The sequence below is a fragment of the Bombina bombina genome, chromosome 4 (genome assembly GCF_027579735.1).
Source record: "Bombina bombina isolate aBomBom1 chromosome 4, aBomBom1.pri, whole genome shotgun sequence".
NCBI lineage: Eukaryota > Metazoa > Chordata > Amphibia > Anura > Bombinatoridae > Bombina > Bombina bombina.
In genome coordinates this window covers 768,518,698-768,539,118 of record NC_069502.1, presented here as the reverse complement: position 1 = coordinate 768,539,118, position 20,421 = coordinate 768,518,698, and the positions used below count along the sequence as shown (strand labels likewise).

Genomic DNA, 20,421 nt, shown 5'->3' with positions numbered 1-20,421 from the left:
CAGTGCATGGAAGTAATAGGTTTGATGGTAGCGGCAATGGACATAGTTCCTTTTGCGCGAATTCATCTAAGACCATTACAACTGTGCATGCTCAGTCAGTGGAATGGGGACTATACAGACTTGTCTCCGACGATACAAGTAGATCAAAGGACCAGAGATTCACTCCGTTGGTGGCTGTCCCTGGACAACCTGTCACAGGGGATGAGCTTCCGCAGACCAGAGTGGGTCATTGTCACGACCAACGCCAGTCTGGTGGGCTGGGGCGCGGTCTGGGGACCCCTGAAAGCTCAGGGTCTTTGGTCTCGGGAAGAATCTCTTCTCCCGATAAATATTCTGGAACTGAGAGCGATATTCAATGCTCTCAAGGCTTGGCCTCAGCTAGCAAAGGCCAAGTTCATACGGTTTCAATCAGACAACATGACGACTGTTGCGTACATCAACCATCAGGGGGGAACAAGGAGTTCCCTGGCGATGGAAGAAGTGACCAAAATCATTCAATGGGCGGAGACTCACTCCTGCCACTTGTCTGCAATCCACATCCCAGGAGTGGAAAATTGGGAAGCGGATTTTCTGAGTCGTCAGACATTTCATCCGGGGGAGTGGGAACTCCATCCGGAAATCTTTGCCCAAATTACTCAATTGTGGGGCATTCCAGACATGGATCTGATGGCCTCTCGTCAGAACTTCAAGGTTCCTTGCTACGGGTCCAGATCCAGGGATCCCAAGGCGACTCTAGTAGATGCACTAGTAGCACCTTGGACCTTCAAACTAGCTTATGTATTCCCGCCGTTTCCTCTCATCCCCAGGCTGGTAGCCAGGATCAATCAGGAGAGGGCATCGGTGATCTTGATAGCTCCTGCGTGGCCACGCAGGACTTGGTATGCAGACCTGGTGAATATGTCATCGGCTCCACCATGGAAGCTACCTTTGAGACAAGACCTTCTTGTTCAAGGTCCGTTCGAACATCCGAATCTGGTCTCACTCCAACTGACTGCTTGGAGATTGAACGCTTGATCTTATCAAAGCGAGGGTTCTCAGATTCTGTCATTGATACTCTTGTTCAGGCCAGAAAGCCTGTAACTAGAAAAATTTACCACAAAATATGGAAAAAATATATCTGTTGGTGTGAATCTAAAGGATTCCCTTGGGACAAGGTAAAAATTCCTAAGATTCTATCCTTTCTTCAAGAAGGTTTGGAGAAAGGATTATCTGCAAGTTCCTTGAAGGGACAGATTTCTGCCTTGTCTGTGTTACTTCACAAAAAGCTGGCAGCTGTGCCAGATGTTCAAGCCTTTGTTCAGGCTCTGGTTATAATCAAGCCTGTTTACAAACCTTTGACTCCTCCTTGGAGTCTCAATTTAGTTCTTTCAGTTCTTCAGGGGGTTCCGTTTGAACCCTTACATTCCGTTGATATTAAGTTATTATCTTGGAAAGTTTTGTTTTTGGTTGCAATTTCTTCTGCTAGAAGAGTTTCAGAATTATCTGCTCTGCAGTGTTCTCCTCCTTATCTGGTGTTCCATGCAGATAAGGTGGTTTTACGTACTAAACCTGGTTTTCTTCCGAAAGTTGTTTCTAACAAAAACATTAACCAGGAGATAGTCGTGCCTTCTTTGTGTCCGAATCCAGTTTCAAAGAAGGAACGTTTGTTGCACAATTTGGATGTTGTTCGTGCTCTAAAATTCTATTTAGATGCTACAAAGGATTTTAGACAAACATCTTCCTTGTTTGTTGTTTATTCTGGTAAAAGGAGAGGTCAAAAAGCAACTTCTACCTCTCTCTCTTTTTGGATTAAAAGCATCATCAGATTGGCTTATGAGACTGCCGGACGGCAGCCTCCTGAAAGAATCACAGCTCATTCCACTAGGGCTGTGGCTTCCACATGGGCCTTCAAGAACGAGGCTTCTGTTGATCAGATATGTAAGGCAGCGACTTGGTCTTCACTGCACACTTTTACTAAATTTTACAAGTTTGATACTTTTGCTTCTTCTGAGGCTATTTTTGGGAGAAAGGTTTTGCAAGCCGTGGTGCCTTCCATCTAGGTGACCTGATTTGCTCCCTCCCTTCATCCGTGTCCTAAAGCTTTGGTATTGGTTCCCACAAGTAAGGATGACGCCGTGGACCGGACACACCTATGTTGGAGAAAACAGAATTTATGTTTACCTGATAAATTACTTTCTCCAACGGTGTGTCCGGTCCACGGCCCGCCCTGGTTTTTTAATCAGGTCTGATCATTTATTTTCTTTAACTACAGTCACCACGGTATCATATGGTTTCTCCTATGCAAATATTCCTCCTTTACGTCGGTCGAATGACTGGGGAAGGCGGAGCCTAGGAGGGATCATGTGACCAGCTTTGCTGGGCTCTTTGCCATTTCCTGTTGGGGAGGAGAATATCCCACAAGTAAGGATGACGCCGTGGACCGGACACACCGTTGGAGAAAGTAATTTATCAGGTAAACATAAATTCTGTTTTTTCTTTCCCGTGTCCCAGTAAATCCAGTAAAAGCTCAAGCATTTCTGAAATGTGTTTCAGATCTAGAGTTGACTGGAGTAATTATGCCAGTTCCAGTTCCGGAACAGGGGATGGGGTTTTATTCAAATCTCTTCATTGTACCAAAGAAGGAGAATTCTTTCAGACCAGTTCTGGATCTAAAAATATTGAATCATTATGTAAGGATACCAACGTTCAAGATGGTAACTGTAAGGACTATCTTACCTTTTGTTCAGCAAGGGAATTATATGTCCACAATAGATTTACAGGATGCATATCTGCATATTCCGATTCATCCAGATCATTATCAGTTCCTGAGATTCTCGTTTCTGGACAAGCATTACCAGTTTGTGGCTCTGCCGTTTGGCCTAGCTACAGCTCCAAGAATTTTTACAAAGGTTCTCGGTGCCCTGCTGTCTGTAATCAGAGAACAGGGTATTGTGGTATTTCCTTATTTGGACGATATCTTGGTACTTGCTCAGTCTTTACATTTAGCAGAATCTCATACAAATCGACTTGTGTTGTTTCTTCAAGATCATGGTTGGAGGATCAATTTACCAAAAAGTTCTTTGATTCCTCAGACAAGGGTAACCTTTCTGGGTTTCCAGATGGATTCAGTGTCCATGACTCTGTCTTTAACAGACAAGAGACGTCTAAAGTTGATTACAGCTTGTCGAAACCTTCAGTCACAATCATTCCCTTCGGTAGCCTTATGCATGGAAATTCTAGGTCTTATGACTGCTGCATCGGACGCGATCCCCTTTGCTCGTTTTCACATGCGACCTCTTCAGCTCTGTATGCTGAAGCAATGGTGCAAGGATTACACGAAGATATCTCAATTAATATCTTTAAAACCGATTGTTCGACACTCTCTAACATGGTGGACAGATCACCATTGTTTAATTCAGGGGGCTTCTTTTGTGCTTCCGACCTGGACTGTAATTTCAACAGATGCAAGTCTCACAGGTTGGGGAGCTGTGTGGGGATCTCTGACGGCACAAGGAGTTTGGGAATCTCAGGAGGTGAGATTACCGATCAATATTTTGGAACTCCGTGCAATTTTCAGAGCTCTTCAGTTTTGGCCTCTTCTGAAGAGAGAATCGTTCATTTGTTTTCAGACAGACAATGTCACAACTGTGGCATACATCAATCATCAAGGAGGGACTCACAGTCCTCTGGCTATGAAAGAAGTATCTCGAATTTTGGTTTGGGCGGAATCCAGCTCCTGTCTAATCTCTGCGGTTCATATCCCAGGTGTAGACAATTGGGAAGCGGATTATCTCAGTCGCCAAACGTTGCATCCGGGCGAATGGTCTCTTCACCCAGAGGTATTTCTTCAGATTGTTCAAATGTGGAAACTTCCAGAAATAGATCTGATGGCGTCCCATCTAAACAAGAAACTTCCCAGGTATCTGTCCAGATCCCGGGATCCTCAGGCGGAGGCAGTGGATGCATTATCACTTCCTTGGAAGTATCATCCTGCCTATATCTTTCCGCCTCTAGTTCTTCTTCCAAGAGTAATCTCCAAGATTCTGAAGGAATGCTCGTTTGTTCTGCTGGTAGCTCCGGCATGGCCTCACAGGTTTTGGTATGCGGATCTTGTCCGGATGGCCTCTTGCCAACCGTGGACTCTTCCGTTAAGACCAGACCTTCTGTCACAAGGTCCTTTTTTCCATCAGGATCTGAAATCCTTAAATTTAAAGGTATGGAGATTGAACGCTTGATTCTTGGTCAAAGAGGTTTCTCTGACTCTGTGATTAATACTATGTTACAGGCTCGTAAATCTGTATCTCGAGAGATATATTATAGAGTCTGGAAGACTTATATTTCTTGGTGTCTTTCTCATCATTTTTCCTGGCATTCTTTTAGAATACCGAGAATTTTACAGTTCCTTCAGGATGGTTTAGATAAGGGTTTGTCCGCAAGTTCTTTGAAAGGACAAATCTCTGCTCTTTCTGTTCTTTTTCACAGAAAGATTGCTATTCTTCCTGATATTCATTGTTTTGTACAAGCTTTGGTTCGTATAAAACCTGTCATTAAGTCAATTTCTCCTCCTTGGAGTTTGAATTTGGTTCTGGGAGCTCTTCAAGCTCCTCCGTTTGAACCTATGCATTCATTGGACATTAAATTACTTTCTTGGAAAGTTTTGTTCCTTTTGGCCATCTCTTCTGCCAGAAGAGTTTCTGAATTATCTGCTCTTTCTTGTGAGTCTCCTTTTCTGATTTTTCATCAGGATAAGGCGGTGTTGCGAACTTCTTTTGAATTTTTACCTAAAGTTGTGAATTCCAACAACATTAGTAGAGAAATTGTGGTTCCTTCATTATGTCCTAATCCTAAGAATTCTAAGGAGAAATCGTTGCATTCTTTGGATGTTGTTAGTGCTTTGAAATATTATGTTGAAGCTACGAAATCTTTTCGTAAGACTTCTAGTCTATTTGTTATCTTTTCCGGTTCTAGAAAAGGCCAGAAAGCTTCTGCCATTTCTTTGGCATCTTGGTTGAAATCTTTAATTCATCTTGCCTATGTTGAGTCAGGTAAAACTCCGCCTCAGAGAATTACAGCTCATTCTACTAGGTCAGTTTCTACTTCCTGGGCATTTAGGAATGAAGCTTCGGTTGACCAGATCTGCAAAGCAGCAACTTGGTCCTCTTTGCATACTTTTACTAAATTCTACCATTTTGATGTATTTTCTTCTTCTGAAGCAGTTTTTGGTAGAAAAGTACTTCAGGCAGCGGTTTCAGTTTGAATCTTCTGCTTATGTTTTTCGTTAAACTTTATTTTGGGTGTGGATTATTTTCAGCAGGAATTGGCTGTCTTTATTTTATCCCTCCCTCTCTAGTGACTCTTGTGTGGAAAGATCCACATCTTGGGTAGTCATTATCCCATACGTCACTAGCTCATGGACTCTTGCTAATTACATGAAAGAAAACATAATTTATGTAAGAACTTACCTGATAAATTCATTTCTTTCATATTAGCAAGAGTCCATGAGGCCCGCCCTTTTTTGTGGTGGTTATGATTTTGTATAAAGCACAATTATTCCAATTCCTTATTTTATATGCTTTCGCACTTTTTTATCACCCCACTTCTTGGCTATTCGTTAAACTGAATTGTGGGTGTGGTGAGGGGTGTATTTATAGGCATTTTGAGGTTTGGGAAACTTTGCCCCTCCTGGTAGGAATGTATATCCCATACGTCACTAGCTCATGGACTCTTGCTAATATGAAAGAAATGAATTTATCAGGTAAGTTCTTACATAAATTATGTTTTTTTTGAGTCTTTCTTAGTAAAGTAACAATGTCCACAAATTTTACTAAGTATTATGGTCTGTATATTGATACAACAGATTTGTTACTGTTGGAAAGATTCTCTTAGTAACAAAATTGTTTCGAACAGTTCATATAATATCCAAGTTTAAATGATAAAATACCAAAGTTCAAATAGATAGAGTGGCAAAGTTCCCAAATGGATGTAAAAAATCCAGTTTGTTTAGCAGGGCAACAATCTTGCTTGTGTGTTATTTGCAGTAGATTTAAATGGCACTTTTTGAGGTATGTTTGACCCGCTATATAAGTGGTCTTACCTCCTTCTTCATGTGTTAACCCTGCTTCGTAGGTGGTCTTACCTCTTTTTGGATGCGGTTGAGGTCTCGGGGCTTACCGGTCTTTTAAACTTGGGTAAACGTAGCGGTGCAGCGATTCGGTTTTCTTCAACTTGCGCAAGCTCTCCTATAAACCGATGGCTTCTTTACCTGCTCTTAGTACTCAGGTGTACGCAGGTTTAGATCTGTGTGAGGTCCGTCGGTCTTCCTGCACTTAGTACTCCTTGTACGCAGGCTACAGACAAGTAACTGGTTTCTTTAGCTCCGACCAGTATGATAGTGAACCTTTTTTGGAATGGGTTCCACAATCTGGATTGGCAAAGGGATTCCTTGCAGTACAACTTTCTGTCACAGTTTCTACGCGTTTCACCCGCGTTCCGGGCTTTTTCAAGATACTGTGATTGCTCGGTATTCCAATTCAAATAATGCCGCCTTCTATCTGATTGGTCCTACTTTGGTAACGTCACTGGGCTCTCTTAGGGTAACCTCTTCGGGTTTTCTTTTACTGACAACTTAGGCTCTCTCATTTCTATAAACATTCTTTGCTAGAAACATTCCTAAAAACAATACTTTTTTAACTAGAGGAAATAAAAGAAAAAATGAAAATAAAAGAAAATCGGAAAAAATGTATCTTTGTTCTACAACTCGGTAATAATAGTTATATATACGGGATATATTAATTTTCTCATCTTCACATCTATTTCCCATTTCTATTTTGATACGTTCCCTCACTTTTGTATTTGAATTCTGTCTTCTTACATATCATTTTTAAAGATCAATTTTAAGGATTGATTTTTGTCTTTACGTTAGGTCTTAACAACACCTTCCTTTTAGTTAGGGTAAGGTTCTCTACCTATAAAATGATTTCTTGTTAATGGATATTGATATTAGTCTAAGTAGATATCTAGATTCTTAATAATAGTGTTATTGAATTTAATGTAGATTATTTTTGAAATATTAATTTAAATTAGATTTAAAAGGGGTAATGGATGATTTTATATGTGTCTTAAAGTGATATTAGAATTAATGAATTAAAACTTTTCCATAAATTTTTTTTATATTTCAATATTTTTGTGTTTCAATATTTAGTCTATAATTAATTCAGTGGATAATATCATTTTTATATTTTAAATTTTTTATTTTTTAAATTTTTTATTTATAAAAACTTTAATCTATCTTTTTATTAAGGTGATTTAATACTAATTTTCTCAGTAAAAAAGTTTATTTAAAGTGCTTTAAAACTTATAGATGACTTATTAATTTTTATTTTTTAAATTCTTAAAGATAAAGTGCATAATTGTTTTTTGAAGTGCAGAAATTTTTTTTTAAAAAATTGTGAACATATAATATTTTTTAATTTAGTTGGTGTCCTAAAAATCTTATTAAATTAATCCTATTAAAAATATGAATTGTTTTTATTTTAAAATGGTATATTCTATTTTTTGGGTTAAGATTTGGCTAAAACATTTTTAAACTCAACTACAGAGGAATGGAGATAAGTCTAGTTCTGAATTTAATCCATATGGATATATGGTATTAAAATTGAATATTAGCTCAGCTTCTTTTTTTAAAAGGCTTAGTTCAAAATTGCCCCCTCTCCAATTTTGTTTTACTTTACATATTCCCCAATAGGTGAGATCAGATAACTTGTTTTTGTGGGTTTCCCTAAAATGTTTGTATAATTGGGTGTCTAAATTTCCCTTTTTTATATTGCATAAATGTTCCCTTATTCTGTCTCGTAACAACCTAGTGGTTTCTCCTATATAGAATAAATTACATGAGCATTTTAATAGATAGACTACTCCTTTGCTATTGCATCTAATGGTATCCTTTATAATAAATTCTTCTTTTGATCCTGAGATGGGTATAGATTTTTTCTTTGAACTATATTGACAAGCCCTACAGAGATGGCAGGGAAAAAAACCTTTAAGCTGTTTACCTAGTAGATCTTTTTCTATTAGTTTTTTGTGATGTCTAGGTTTAAATTCACTAGGGGAGAGTATTGTTTTGAAATTTCTTGCTCTCCTAAATATCATTCTGGGATGTGGTTGAACTTTATCCCCTATCAACGGATCATTTTTTATCAGATGCCAATGTTTTTGTAGGATTTTTCGGATCATACTATGGTCTTGACTGTATTCATTTACAAATGGAATATCATATTCGTCAAATTTTTCCCTAGTAGATTTTGTTTTTGGTTTTAACAATTCTCCTCTGTCTGTATTTTTCGCTCTATTAATGGCTGCTTCTATAGTTTTTGGTTTATAACCTCTTTGTTGGAATTTTGTTTCCAACAAAGAGATCTGGTTTTCAAAGTCCTCATGCTTTGAGCAGTTTTTCTTTATTCTGAGGCATTGTCCTACTGGGATATTCTCCTTCCATTTGTTAAGGTGACAACTAGATGCATGAATAAGGTTGTTTGAATCAACCGGTTTGAAATGTGTACTGGTCTGAATTTTGTTTGATTCTACTTTTATTTCTAAGTCTAAAAAGACTATATGTTTTTGACTATAGTGATGGGTAAAGCTAATTCCTCTGTCGTTATTATTCATTGACAGAAGAAACTCTTTCAGAGATTCTTCACTCCCTTTCCAAATGAACACTATGTCGTCTATGTACCTCTTCCCAAATTTAAAAGACCGGTAAGCCCCGAGACCTCAACCGCATCCAAAAAGAGGTAAGACCACCTACGAAGCGGGGTTAACACATGAAGGAGGAGGTAAGACCACTTATATAGCGGGTCAAACATACCTCAAAAAGTGCCATTTAAATCTACTGCAAATAACACACAAGCAAGATTGTTGCCCTGCTAAACAAACTGGATTTTTTACATCCATTTGGGAACTTTGCCACTCTATCTATTTGAACTTTGGTATTTTATCATTTAAACTAGGATATTATATGAACTGTTCAAAACAATTTTGTTACTAAGAGAATCTTTCCAACAGTAACAAATCTGTTGTATCAATATACAGACCATAATTCTTAGTAAAATTTGTGGACATTGTTACTTTACTAAGAAAGACTCAAAAAAATCTGGGCTCTCTCATTAACATTAATATTATATTATTATCTGTTTTTACTTTGTTACTAAATTTATGTGAATAGAACACATTTAATCATCCTATTCTAGCAACGGTTATTTCAATAGAGGGAAACTTATTTCTATGGATATTAAATTTTCGATGATATTTAATTTTCTATAAAATTTAGGTAAAGTATATACATAAAAAACATATTTAATAGGTAACAAATTTATTTTCTCTCATAGTTTTTAATACTTTTTAGCTTTTAGTAGCGCCACTCTCAACTAAAAATTATCTCAAATTCGTGACCAGGAAGGGGGTTTACAGAGAGAGGCAAAAGTATTTTAAGTCTAAGCGCTGTTATATATATTCCCGTTTATCTTAAAGGGTAACAAACACATACTAATGAATTTAGTAAATATTTATTAATTATTCTACAAATTAGTGCATCTCTGTATTTTCCTTTCAAATTTGCATTTGTAATGAAACAAGTGCACATCTCCAATAAGGACTTTCTTCATTTTATACAGTGACATAGCAGAGCACGATGAACTACGTACTTTTCTGAGCCCTCTCCTGGATACTTTGTCCAAGCTCAGTACGAATGCATACATGCCCACTCTGAAAACAGACAAGAGTCTACAGCTGCTCTTGAAATTACTACAAACATGTTCATCTCAATCCTCTTCAGATGATGCAGGTTGGTGAATTGTTAATTGTTTTCTATATTATTCTTGGCTGGTTCAACAAAGGATCACTGAATATTTTACAAAACTACTAAGGATGCAGGCTTGTTTTTGTACATTTTACTATAGTTCACTGGTTTTCAAATTTGTCCTCAGGCTACATTTTGAGGATATCTGAACTGGAGCATAGGCGAAATAATCAGCTGATTAGTAACCATGGTTATTTTACCTGCTCTCATTCAAGGTAATCCTGAAAACCTGGCCTGCTGTGAGGCTTGAGGACCGGTTTGAAATCCAGTGCTTAAATGTAAAGCTTATATAGACCATTATGGTAACTGCTTAAAGGGACATTATTTTCGAAATTTGCTACGGTCTTTTTTTTTTTTTATTTTAAACAAAAAAGGATGTTCTTGTGCCGAATAAACTCTTTCTTGCTAGGTTATTTTTCTCCACCAGGATAATTATGGGATTATACCTATCTACTAGCAAGGATTAATAGAACAGTAACAGTTGTGCACAAATATACAGTACATGTATTGCTAGTTTCATAGCCACTAAATCAGTATTGAAATTTTCACTATAGGTGACAGATTAAATAGAAAAAAAAACTATTTCAACTGACAAAATAAGACTAGATTAGATATTTGTAAATACTTTTATATACGCCTGCATGTAAAATGGATCATTAGTAATGATCTACCACCCACCCTTCCAAACTCCTGGTTCCACTATTTACAATTAATTTCCAGAGTTAATTAAAGGGACAGTCAACCATAGAATTGTTATTGTTTTAAAAGATAGATAATCCCTTTATTACTCATTCCCCAGTTTTGCATAACCAACACAGTTATATTAATGTACTTTTTACCTCTGTGATTACCTTGTATCTAGGAACCTTCTCCCAGCCCCCTGATCACATGACTGTGACTGTTTATTATCTATTGTCTTAAATTTAGCATTGTATTGTGCTAGATCTTAAATAATCCCATGTGCCTGAACACAGTGTTATCTATATGGCCCACGTGTACTTTCTGTCTCTTTGTGTTGAAAAGAGATTTAAAAAGCCTGTGATTAGAGGCAGCCCTTAAAGGCTTAGAAATTAGCATATGAGCCTACCTATGTTTAGTTTAAACTAAGAATACCAAGAGAAAAAAGCAAATTTAATGATAAAAGTAAATTGGAAAGGCAATTAAAATTAAAAGTCCTATCTGAATTATGAAAGTTTAATTTATACTTGACTGTCCCTTTAAGCTAGGAAAACTAGAGACCTAACTAATTATTCATTCTTTGAAAAACTATGCATCTCCTCCCAAAAAATCAAAGGGTCTATATAATACTATGAGCTCAGACCCACATCCTAATAAATTAACCCCTTAACGACCGAGGACGTGCAGGGTACGTCCTCAGAAAAAAGGCAGTTAATGCCTGAGAACGTACCCTGCACGTCCTCGGTTTGGAAAGCAGCTGGAAGCGATCCTGATCACTTCCAGCTGCTTTCCGGTTATTGCAGGATGCCTCGATATCGAGGCATCCTGCAATAACAATTTTTGCCCCTCCGGTGCAGAGAGAGCCACTCTGTGGCCCTCTCTGCACCGGACATCGATGGCCGCATTCGTTGGTGGGTGGGAGCGTAAATGGGAGGTGGGTGGGCGGCCATCGATGGCTTCTTAGTCAGAGAGGGGGGCGGGATCGGGGGCGGGATCGCCGGGGGCGCGCACAGGCGCGCGCGCGTGCACAGGGGGCGGCGGGAGGGCGCGTGCACGGGGAGGGAGCGGGTGGGAACCGCTTACACTACAGAAACTTGTACATATTTTTGTACAATAGAATAAAAAATAAAACGTAATTGAAGGGATCTGGGAGGGGGTGGGGGATTGATCTGGGGGAGGGGAGCTACACTACAGAAAAAACTGAAATAAATGAAAAAAAAAACATTTTTATATGCAAACTGGGTACTGGCAGACAGCTGCCAGTACCCAAGATGGCCCCCAATAAGGCAGTGGGGGGGGGGGGTAGAGAGCTGTTTGGGGGGGGATCAGAGAGGTTGGGGGCTAAGGGGGGATCCTACATAGCAGCATATGTAAATATGCTTCAAAAAAAAAAAAAAAAGTAAAAAAAAAAACCTTTTATTTTAGTACTGGCAGACTTTCTGCCAGTACTTAAGATGGCGGGGACAATTGTGGGGTGGGGGAGGGAAGAGAGCTCTATGGGAGGGATCAGGGGGTCTGATGTGTCAGGTGGGAAGCTGATCTCTACACTAAAGCTAAAATTAACCCTGCAAGCTCCCTACAAGCTACCTAATTAACCCCTTCACTGCTGGGCATAATTCACGTTTTGTGCGCAGTGGCATTTAGCGGCCTTTTAATTACCAAAAAGCAACACCAAAGCCATATATGTCTGCTATTTCTGAACAAAGGGGATCCCAGAGAATCATTTACAACCATTTGTACCATAATTGCACAAGTTGTTTCTAAATAATTTCAGTGAGAAACCTAAAGTTTGTGAAAAAGTTGACTATTTTTTTTAATTTAATCGTATTTGGCGGTGAAATGGTGGCCTGAAATATACCAAAATGGGCCTAGATCAATACTTGGGGTTGTCTACTACACTACACTAAAGCTAAAATTAACCCTACAAGCTCCCTACAAGTTCCCTAATTAACCCCTGCACTGCTGAGCATAATACACTTGTGGTGTGCAGCAGCATTTAGCGGACTTCTAATTACTTAAAAACAACGCCAAAGCGATATATGTCTGCTATTTCTGAACAAAGGGGATCCCAGAGAAGCATTTACAACCATTTGTGCCATAATTGCACAAAATGTTTGTTAATGATTTCAGTGAGAAACCTAAAATTTGGAAAAATTTTACTTTTTTTTTTTTATTTGATCGCATTTGGCGGTGAAATGGTGGCATGAAATATACCAAAATGGGCCTAGATCAATACTTTGGGATGTCTTCTAAAAAAATATATATACATGTCAAGGGATATTCAGGGATTCCTGAAAGATATCAGTGTTCCAATGTAACTAGCGCTAATTTTGAAAAAAAGTGGTTTGGAAATAGCAAAGTGCTACTTATATTTATGGCCCTATAACTTGCAAAAAAAGCAAAGAACATGTAAACATTGGGTATTTATAAACTCTGGACAAAATTTAGAAACTATTTAGCATGGGTGTTTTTTGGTGGTTGTAGATGTGTAACAGATTTTGGGGGTCAAAGTTAGAAAAAGTGTGTTTTTTTCCATTTTTTCCTCATATTTTATAATTTTTTTTATAGTAAATTATAAGATATGATGAAAATAATGGTATCTTTAGAAAGTCCATTTAATGGCGAGAAAAACGGTATATAATATGTGTGGGTACAGTAAATGAGTAAGAGGGAAATTACAGCTAAACACAAAGACCGCAAAAATGTAAAAATAGCCTTGGTCCCAAACGGACAGAAAATGGAAAAGTGCTGTGGTCATTAAGGGGTTAAAATGTATCCAGAAATGGGAAGAAGGTAATTTCACCAAAGATAATAAATAATTGGCAGATATATATTTAGAAAAGGACTATCCTGCTCCATTAGCGCAAACCTAAAAGAAAACTACATCAAAGGGGCATATAGGTGGTACATACATCCCAGTAGATTTAACCATAACCAAATAAAGTCAGATAACACTCCTTAACATCATTGCTATCGAGGATGTCCAGAAGAAGGAACAGATTTGCATATGTGGTGGGAGTGTCCGAAAGTTACAAATATATGGATAAGCACTTCTGAATTACTTAGTGACATTTTTAACAAACAAATAACACTTAATTTAGAACAAGCTTTACTACACTTCCCTGTTCAAGATCTTCCTAGGAAATCGATAAAGCTAGTAGGTATAATTTGTACAGCTGTGAGAACAGTAATTGTAACAGTAATAATGGAAAACATATATACCCCATTACGACATCATATTAAAGGGACAGTCTACCATAGAATTGTTATTGTTTTAAAATATACATAATCCCTTTATTACCCATTCCCCAGTTTTGCATAACCAACACAGTTATATTAATATACTTTTTACCTTTGTGATTACCTTGTATCTAGGAACCTTCTTCCAGCCCCCTGATCACATGACTGTGACTGTTTATTATCTATTGTCTTGCATTTAGCATTGTTTTGTGCTAAATCTTAAATAACTTTCTGTGCCTGAACACAGTGTTATCTATATAGCCCACGTGTACTTTCTGTCTCTTTGTGTTGAAAAGAGATTTAAAAAGCATGTGATAAGAGGCAGCCCTCAAAGGCTTAGACATTAGCATATGATTCGGCCTAGGTTTAGTTTCAACTAAGAATACCAAGAGAAAAAAGCTAATTGGATGATAAACATTAATTGAAAAGTTTATTAAAATTAAAAGTCCTATCTGAATAATGAAAGTTTAATTTATACTAGACTGTCCCTTTAAATAAAATGAAATACTATCATCAGGTGGCCATTATTGCCTCTACTCTTTTAGACAATAGAGCTGAATATTTGAACACCTGGGAGGAGTGGATAATGTGGGAAGATACAAAAAGAATGATGAATAGGAACAGTATACGAAACTAAATCCGACAATGACTACAAATAAACAAGAACAACTTACCACGAGTGATCACTACAACTACTTCTCTATATTTGCTCTCTCTATTTCTTTCTTATCTTCTCACAATCTCATCTCAACCTTTCTTTTCCTTTCTCTTACTTACCTACTTACCTACTGTAGCAGATAAACAAATACATCAGAGCTACTGAATAGAAATTAGCCCAAAATAGGAGAAAATTTATCTTTTAGCTCACATTATATGTAACACTATATTGTGACATGTTCTTTTACTATCTTAAAAATGTCTGATTTTCTCATTTTCGAATACTGTTTCAGTGGATAACTCAAATAAAAAAATTTCAACATAAAATGGATCATTAGGAACACATTAAAGTTTTTACAGTACAATCATATAGACATGGAGGGGGTGGGTACATCAATAGCAGCGGGTGAGTGAAAGTGAAAGGCTTAGATTGGACAGAGAATAGCATTCATAGGGGAACCAACATACATCTTCATAATATACTGTATAATATATATATATATATATATATATATATATATATATATATATATATATATATATATATATATATATATATATATATACAAATACAAAATTTGTTTTTTTAGCACACCTTACAAAAAGTTTAAATCAACATCTGGGAGTGCTGCCAATATGACCCAGTAATTACACAAACAAAGAGGTATCAGCGCACATCCATTTTCAAAAGCACAACATATTTTTTACTGCTGCAAAAAATTGCCTGCATATACATCAAGAGACAACTATCTTTTTTTAAATAATATTGGGAACTTAGTCACACAATATGGCCATATTTTGCTTAGCCAGTCACCGCTTACAAGGTGCCCCAATTCGACTGGTCCTACTCTAAATCCTTTTGTCAAAGAGGGCTGAAACATTCCTGCTTTTACTCTTCATAATAGAATGAGACTCCCTGGCTTTTTATTCACAACTCTTTAACACTGTAATGAGCACACCTGAACTTGGGTGGGGTGCTTAAACCAATGGGAGATGGTCAGTCTCCCTGGTAATTTTAAATACAAATACAAAATTTGGTTTTTATATATACATATACTATTGAAACATATAAAGACAAAGTGTAGTCTCACATACATTAATGCAAATATATGAGTACATACACAAATAAGATGCGTAAGTATTAACCCTAAAATAAATATAAATGTTATATGCTAAAGCAAAATCAGATGAATCTGAACTAGATGTTGGGGGCATATGATCTGATAATGTGATACTATGTCAACATTTATGGCCTGATTCTCTAAAATTCACTGACTTTGAATAAAATCATCACATCAACCCTAGGATAAGCAACCCTCACTTAATTCCCTAAAAAAAGGGGGTGAACTTGAAGTCCCAGTATTAAAGGGACATTAAGCCCAATTTTTCAGATAGAGCATGCAGCTTTAAACAACTTTTCAGTTTCTTCTATTAGCAAATATGCTTCACTCTCTTGACATCCTTTGTTGAAGGAGCAGCAATGGACTACTGGGATCTAGCTGAACACATGGTGAGCCAATGACAAGTGGCATATATACAGTCGTATGCAAAAGTTTAGGCACCCCTGACAATTTCCATGATTTTCATTTATAAATAATTGGGTGTATGGATCAACAATATCATTTTGATCTATCAAATAACTGAAGGACACAGTAATATTTCAGTAGTGAAATGAGGTTTATTGGATTAACAGAAAATGTGCAATATGCATCAAAATGAAATTCAACAGGTGCATAAATTTGGGCACCCCAACAGAAATATTGCATCAATATTTAGTAGAGCCTCCTTTAGCAGAAATGACCGCCTCTAGACACTTCCTATAGCTTGTAATGAGTGTCTGGATGAAGGTATTTTGGACCATTACTCCTTGCAAAACATCTGCAGTTTAGTTAGGTCTGATGGTTGCCGAGCATGGACAGCCCGCTTCAAATCACCCCACAGATTTTCAATGATATTCAGGTCTGGGGACTGGGATGGCCATTGCAGAACATTGTACTTGTTCCTCTGCATAAATGCCAGAGTAGATTTTGAGCAGTGTTTTGGGTCGTTGTCTTGTTCAAATATCCAGCCCCGGCGTAACTTCAACTTTGTGACTGATTCCTAAGCATTATTCTGCTGATATTGAGTGGACCCTCAACCCTCAGTACCGGCACTGGCCACACAGCCCCACTTGTGTAGCAAGTGTTTGTCTTGGAACGCTGTGTTCTTTTGCCGCCATGCATAACACCCCTTGTTATGACCAAATAACTAAATCTTTGTTTCATCGGTCCACAGCACCTTCTTCTAAAATGAAGCTGGCGTGTCCAAATGTGGATTTGCATACCTAAAGCGACTATGTTTGTGGCGTGGCATCACTCTCCCATACAGCTTCTCCTTGTGCAAAGTGCGCTGAATTGTTGAACGATGCACAGTGACACCATCCGCAGCAAGATGATGTTGTAGGTCTTTGGAGATGGTCTGTTGGCTGTTTTTGACCAATCTCATCATCCTTTGCCTCTCCGATATTTTACTTGGCCTGCCACTTCTGGCCTTAAGAAGAACTGTGCCTGTGGTCTTCCATTTCCTCACTATGTTCCTCACAGTGGACACTGACAGCTTAAATTTCTGCGATAGCTTTTTGTAGCCTTCCCCTAAACCATAATGTTGAACAATCTTTGTTTTCAGGTCATTTGAGAGTTGTTTTGAGGCCCCCATATTGCCACTCTTCAGAGAAGAGTCAAAGAGAACAACAACTTGCAATTGGCCACCTTAAATACCTTTTCTCATGATTGGATGCACCTGTTTATGAAGTTCAAGGGTTAATGAGCTCACCAAACCAATTATGTGTTCCAATTAATCAGTGCTAGATAGTTACAGGTATTCAAATCAACAAAATAACAAGGGTGCCCAAATTTATGCACCTGTCTAATTTCGTTTTGATGCATATTGCACACTTTCTGTTAATTTCACTACTGAAATATTACTGGGTCCTTTAGTTATTTGATAAATCAAAATGAAATTGCTGATCCAAACACCCAATTATTTATGAATGAAAATCATGGAAATTGTCAGGGGTACCTAAACATTTGCATACAACTGTGTAGATATATATATATATATATATATATATATATGCAACCAGCAATTAGCACCAGTTATGCATTGCTGTTCCTGAGCCTACCCAAGTATGCTTTTCTACAAAGGATACAAAAATAATTAAACCAATTTTATAATAGAAGTAAATTGGAAAGTTGTTTGAAAGTGCTCCATTTATTAAGAAGCAGATGCTGCTTCAGAACCCCATTCGTAAGACTGCTGCTCCTTAAAGTGAATGTAAAGTTTCATCAAGTAGTGCCCGGTTTTTAAAAATACTATTAAAAACAGGGGCACTTACATTGATGAAACTTTACATTGCACCTTATTTGTAGAATTAACTCTGCGTCTTGAAAGCCGGATCGCTGATGATGTCGCTTCCCCCGCCCGTCGCAAGCCTATTCCTATATCAGAAATGACTATTCCAGCCTTCCTCCAATCACGGCGTTGCTTTAGGCAATGCTTCCCCCGGGGGGGAAGCCGTGATTGGAGGATGCCGGAATTGTCATTGCTGACGTAGGAAGAGGCTTGCGACGGGCTGGCAAAGCGCTGGAGTGGCTTTCAAGACGAAGAGGTAAGTATTTCTACAAATATGGTGCAAAGTTTCATCAATTAAAGTGCCCCTGTTTTTAATAGTATTTTTAAAAACCGGGCACTACTTGATGAAACTTTACATTCACTTTAACTTGCCTGCCACCTTTTAGGTGACGGACTGAAAGCATCCCAATCCGTTCAGAATGATTGACGGCCCTTGCTAGCGGACGATTGGCCGCCAGTGAGCAGGGGGTGGCATTGCACAAGCATTTCACCAGAAATGCTGGTGCATTTAGTGAGGTCGAGCGGACATGATTTGCTACAGCCAATCATGTCCACTCGAAAACCATTTCTTACAGTTAAATCTACCCCATGTCTGAATGATGTAAGTTTAATTTTAACTTTACTGTCCCTTTAAGCTGTCTCCTATAGAAAGTAATTAAGCCCTGTCGAATGCAGAATCTCTTAACGGAGAGTAACAGGGAGCACCTGTAAATGAGTAAATACGTAATAAGTAAACTAAAATGTCTCTTAATATTACATTCACTGAGTTATACAACTTTAATTTGGGCTTTTATGTCCCTTTAAAAGCAAATTGTACTAACCAATTATATCATCTATATAAAAGAGCAGCATTTACACATAAATACCTTTGTTAAGATACTTTGCACTGTCACAAGAATAAGCATCGCCAAGCATTCAAAGGCAGGGACACCAACATGGCGTGAAATTACGGACAGATTTAAATTGACATACTTGCTACATGAAACGGCAGCAACAATTTTAGGTACGACAGATACATTTAATAAAATTTGGTTTTATTGGTTGATGCAATCGACTTGATTTACCCCTTGTGTGCTAACACGAAAAGGAATAGAACTTAGTTCTCCAAAAGGAAAGGAAAAAGATATATACGATTACATAGACGTGATTTGAGTAAGAAATTTATTTAGAAATGTTTTTCCTTCCACATATGCGAAATCAGACAAAGCATTCATTGTAGACAATGACACACATAAGTTCATCATTAGTGACCAAAAGTTAATTTTATTCGATAATGTTTATTGCATAGTTATGTTAAAGGGACACTGAACCCAAATTTTTTCTTTCGTGATTCAGATAGAACATGCAATTTTAAGCAACTTTCTAATTTACTCCTATTATCAAATTGTCTTCATTCTCTTGGTATCTTTATTTGAAATGCAAGAATGTAAGTTTAGATGTCGGCCCATTTTCGATGAACACACTGTGTTGTTCTTGCTGATTGGTGGATAAATTCACCCACCAATTAACAAGTGCTTTCCATGGTCCTGAACCAAAAAAATAGCTTAGATGCCTTCTTTTTTAAATAAAGAAAGCAAGAGAACGAAGAGAAATAGGAGTAAATTAGAAAGTTGCTTAAATTTGCATGCCCTATCTGAATCATGAAAGAAAAAATTTGGGTTCAGTGTCCCTTTAATATTCTTATACAATAGAAGTTTTTATTTTCCTCTGTAAAAGCTATCAGGTGTTGAATTTCAATTATGGAGCCAAAGCCACAATATAATAAGAACTACGAGGTCGATATTACGGACTTTTGAGACTCTGTCAATCAGCTAACAGGAAGGCACAAACAAGACACAAAGAAATAAAGAGTTGATAATAGAAAATACTATGTTTAATCACCTGATAAGCTAATAATGTAACCAAACGTATATGATATGTATCATGTTTTATTATGTTATACCAATAAAAAATATTTTAACATAAAAGTGCAGCATTTAAAGTGATAGTAAACTTTAATCAAATGCCATATATGTAGTAATCTTTGCCAGAAAAAAAAGTATGTGTACTTTTTTTTTGTGTTTAATCCACCTGTGAAAGGATTAAATTAGTGCATATAATGCGTCTATTGCAATGTTATGCCAACCCACTTGGAGGAACTTTTTTTTTTTTTATGAAAATTCTAGTGAACATCCAATCAATATATGTGTCATTTGACAATCTTGAAGTCCAGCCCCTTTAAAGCCCTTAGAAAGCCTATGTAGAGAGTGGGTGGAACGGCTCTATACATAACAGCCCAGCCAAAAGAGGAAATTAAAGGGACACTGAACCCAATTTTTTTCTTGTGTGATTCAGATAGAGCATGCAATTTTAAGCAATTTTCTAATTTACTACTACTACTATTAAATTTTCTTCATTCTCTTGCTATCTTTATTTGAGATTGATGGGCAGCAGAAATTGCTTCTCTAAGATAATTGCTGATGTTTTTCCTCCTTAGCATTGTGGTAACACACACCGGAATGCTCCAAACCAGCAAACTGCTAAAACGTTGGCTTTTTATAGAAGTGGTCACAATTGCTGACAATCAATTAATCAAAGGCATTTAATTAGCAGCACCTGGCTGCTACTTAGCCTCTTAAAGGGAC

The 20,421-nt window shown here is 37.4% G+C and overlaps 1 protein-coding gene across 1 annotated transcript in view; it reads left to right on the top strand.

The window, feature by feature from the left end:
• Positions 1-20,421, top strand: part of TARBP1 (TAR (HIV-1) RNA binding protein 1) — a 454,905-nt gene that overhangs the window by 67,362 nt on the left and 367,122 nt on the right. Inside the window, exon 12 of the mRNA XM_053711098.1 lies at positions 9,648-9,817. Coding sequence (XP_053567073.1) covers positions 9,648-9,817 — 170 coding nt within the window. The remainder of the gene's footprint in view (positions 1-9,647; positions 9,818-20,421) is intronic.